The sequence below is a fragment of the Staurois parvus genome, unplaced genomic scaffold (assembly GCF_062004578.1).
Source record: "Staurois parvus isolate SC_StPar_1 unplaced genomic scaffold, SC_StPar_1.0 ptg003067l, whole genome shotgun sequence".
NCBI lineage: Eukaryota > Metazoa > Chordata > Amphibia > Anura > Ranidae > Staurois > Staurois parvus.
In genome coordinates this window covers 25,001-28,272 of record NW_028320863.1, presented here as the reverse complement: position 1 = coordinate 28,272, position 3,272 = coordinate 25,001, and the positions used below count along the sequence as shown (strand labels likewise).

Here is a 3,272-nt window from a genome sequence, read left to right as displayed (position 1 = left end):
CCTTGGAGGTAGCCCATTCCTAAAGCAGAACCCCAACCAAACAGCTGAATACAGACGAAGTCCGTACAATACAGCAGATACATTGAGCTTCATTAATCAGCACTGATCAGAGCCGGCTCATCTCAAGGACACACAGAATGATCGCTCTCTATGAGCCCTGCTCACACCATACGTGTGGTGGTGTGCATGGGATGAAAACACACCGCATGTCAACACCATGTGCTTCATAAAGTATCTTTCACATTTAGTTGATCCAGGGAATATCCGATTGCCTCCCGGGGGATCAGGAAGGAATTTTTTCCCCTGCAGGAGCAAATTGGATCGTGCTTTGCTCGGGTTTTTTTGCCTTCTTCTGGATCAACTCTGGGTGTAGGATTATACCTTTTTTTTTTTTTTATGGTTGAACTGGATGGACTTTTGTCTTTTTTCAGCCAGACTAACTATGTAACAAACACCTCACCAGACTAAAGGTTTTCATTTTTGTTTTTATACTTAACCACCTCCCGTCCGGCTGTTGTATATAAAACAGCCAGATGGTGGCAGTGCAGGGTCCGGTGGTAGTTTATAAATGGCCTCCCCACCCCCTGTTTGTGTGCGCTCCCACTGCGATCCGGTGCCCGCTGTGTGCTCCGTACACAGTGGAACACCGATCGTATGGGACCTCTGTGCGAGGTCCCGATCATGTGATCACTGATTGGCCAATCAGTGATCACATGAATAGGTGTAAGCAAGATGTCACTTGTGACATCATTGCTTACTACGTGTGAAATCTGTGAATGATCACAGAGGTCACATGGTACAGGGCTATTCACAACAGCCTTGTACCATGTGACAAGCTGTGACCAATCACAACGCACGCAGTATTTCTCAATGGCTGCAAGAATGCAGCCAGAGAGAAGGAGAAATTATTGATTTTACAGGAATAAAAGCAATCAGTGTAAAAAAAAAAAAACCTTCACAAACCCCCACACGTAGTACAATGTCACTGTACTGCTAGGGTGACAGTATGTAAAAAAAACAAACAAAAAAAACAAACAAAACAAATATAAACATTTTTTTTTTTTTTAATGATAATTTTTGGTTATAAACGAATTTGGGTTTTTTTTTACTAAAAAGATAACTGAATAATATTTGGCCAAGATTTATGAAGGAAGATTTGCAAAATTTTATAAGAAAAACACTTTTGAAAATTTTCATTTACATAGCAAAAAAAATAACAATCCCAGTGGTGAATACATACACCAAAATAAAGTTTTATCTGTCTCAAAAAAATGCTAAAAAATTCATATGGGTACAGTGTTGCATGACCGCGCAATTGTCATTTAAAGTGTGACAGCGCTGAAAGCTGAAAATTGCCCTGGACAGGAAGGGGGTAAAAGTGTCCGGTCTGGAAGGGGGGGGGGGGGGGGGGGGGGAAAGTGTCCGGTCTGGAAGGGGGGGGGGGAAAGTGTCCGGACCGGAAGGGGGGGGGGGGGGGGAAGTGTCCGGACCGGAAGGGGGGGGGGGGGGGGGGAAAGTGTCCGGACCGGAAGGGGGGGGGGGGGGGGAAGTGTCCGGACCGGAAGGGGGGGGGGGGGGGGGAAAGTGTCCGGACCGGAAGGGGGGGGGGGGGGGGGGGGAAAGTGTCCGGACCGGAAGGGGGGGGGGGGGGGGGGAAAGTGTCCGGACCGGAAGGGGGGGGGGGGGGGGGGGAAGTGTCCGGACCGGAAGGGGGGGGGGGGGGGAAAGTGTCCGGACCGGAAGGGGGGGGGGGGGGGGGAAAGTGTCCGGACCGCAAGGGGGAGGGGAAAGTGTCCGGACCGCAAGGGGGAGGGGAAAGTGTCCGGACCGCAAGGGGGAGGGGAAAGTGTCCGGACCGCAAGGGGGAGGGGAAAGTGTCCGGACCGCAAGGGGGAGGGGAAAGTGTCCGGACCGCAAGGGGGAGGGGAAAGTGTCCGGACCGCAAGGGGGAGGGGAAAGTGTCCGGACCGCAAGGGGGAGGGGAAAGTGTCCGGACCGCAAGGGGGAGGGGAAAGTGTCCGGACCGCAAGGGGGAGGGGAAAGTGTCCGGACCGCAAGGGGGAGGGGAAAGTGTCCGGACCGCAAGGGGGAGGGGAAAGTGTCCGGACCGCAAGGGGGAGGGGAAAGTGTCCGGACCGCAAGGGGGAGGGGAAAGTGTCCGGACCGCAAGGGGGAGGGGAAAGTGTCCGGACCGCAAGGGGGAGGGGAAAGTGTCCGGACCGCAAGGGGGAGGGGAAAGTGTCCGGACCGCAAGGGGGAGGGGAAAGTGTCCGGACCGCAAGGGGGAGGGGAAAGTGTCCGGACCGCAAGGGGGAGGGGAAAGTGTCCGGACCGCAAGGGGGAGGGGAAAGTGTCCGGACCGCAAGGGGGAGGGGAAAGTGTCCGGACCGCAAGGGGGAGGGGAAAGTGTCCGGACCGCAAGGGGGAGGGGAAAGTGTCCGGACCGCAAGGGGGAGGGGAAAGTGTCCGGACCGCAAGGGGGAGGGGAAAGTGTCCGGACCGCAAGGGGGAGGGGAAAGTGTCCGGACCGCAAGGGGGAGGGGAAAGTGTCCGGACCGCAAGGGGGAGGGGAAAGTGTCCGGACCGCAAGGGGGAGGGGAAAGTGTCCGGACCGCAAGGGGGAGGGGAAAGTGTCCGGACCGCAAGGGGGAGGGGAAAGTGTCCGGACCGCAAGGGGGAGGGGAAAGTGTCCGGACCGCAAGGGGGAGGGGAAAGTGTCCGGACCGCAAGGGGGAGGGGAAAGTGTCCGGACCGCAAGGGGGAGGGGAAAGTGTCCGGACCGCAAGGGGGAGGGGAAAGTGTCCGGACCGCAAGGGGGAGGGGAAAGTGTCCGGACCGCAAGGGGGAGGGGAAAGTGTCCGGACCGCAAGGGGGAGGGGAAAGTGTCCGGACCGCAAGGGGGAGGGGAAAGTGTCCGGACCGCAAGGGGGAGGGGAAAGTGTCCGGACCGCAAGGGGGAGGGGAAAGTGTCCGGACTGCAAGGGGGGGGGGAAAAGTGTCCGGACTGCAAGGGGGGGGGGGGGAAGTGTCCGGACTGGAAGGGGGGGGGGGGGGGAATTGTCCGGACTGCTAACCATGGATCTCCCCTGGACTCACCATAAGAGAAGTTCCCGAGACTCGCGCTGTACTTCCCGCTGGGTGGGTTGTAGATCTGTCTGGAGTCTCTTTTTGGTCCTATAATAGGCTTTTTCGGCGGTGAGGCGGAAGATGTAGTGCTGTCTTCTCCGGTTCTCTTTTGTCTGGAAATACAAAGAACTCCACAAATCACACAA

At 56.4% G+C, this 3,272-nt stretch overlaps 1 protein-coding gene across 1 annotated transcript in view; it reads right to left on the bottom strand.

Annotated features, from left to right (window-relative positions):
- Window positions 1–3,035: 3,035 nt before the first annotated feature.
- Window positions 3,036–3,272, bottom strand: part of LOC149428641 (apoptosis inhibitor 5-B-like) — a gene marked incomplete at both ends in the record, with an annotated part of 20,847 nt that continues 20,610 nt past the window's right edge. Inside the window, one exon of the mRNA XM_089667164.1 lies at window positions 3,036–3,239. Coding sequence (XP_089523290.1) covers window positions 3,036–3,239 — 204 coding nt within the window. The remainder of the gene's footprint in view (window positions 3,240–3,272) is intronic.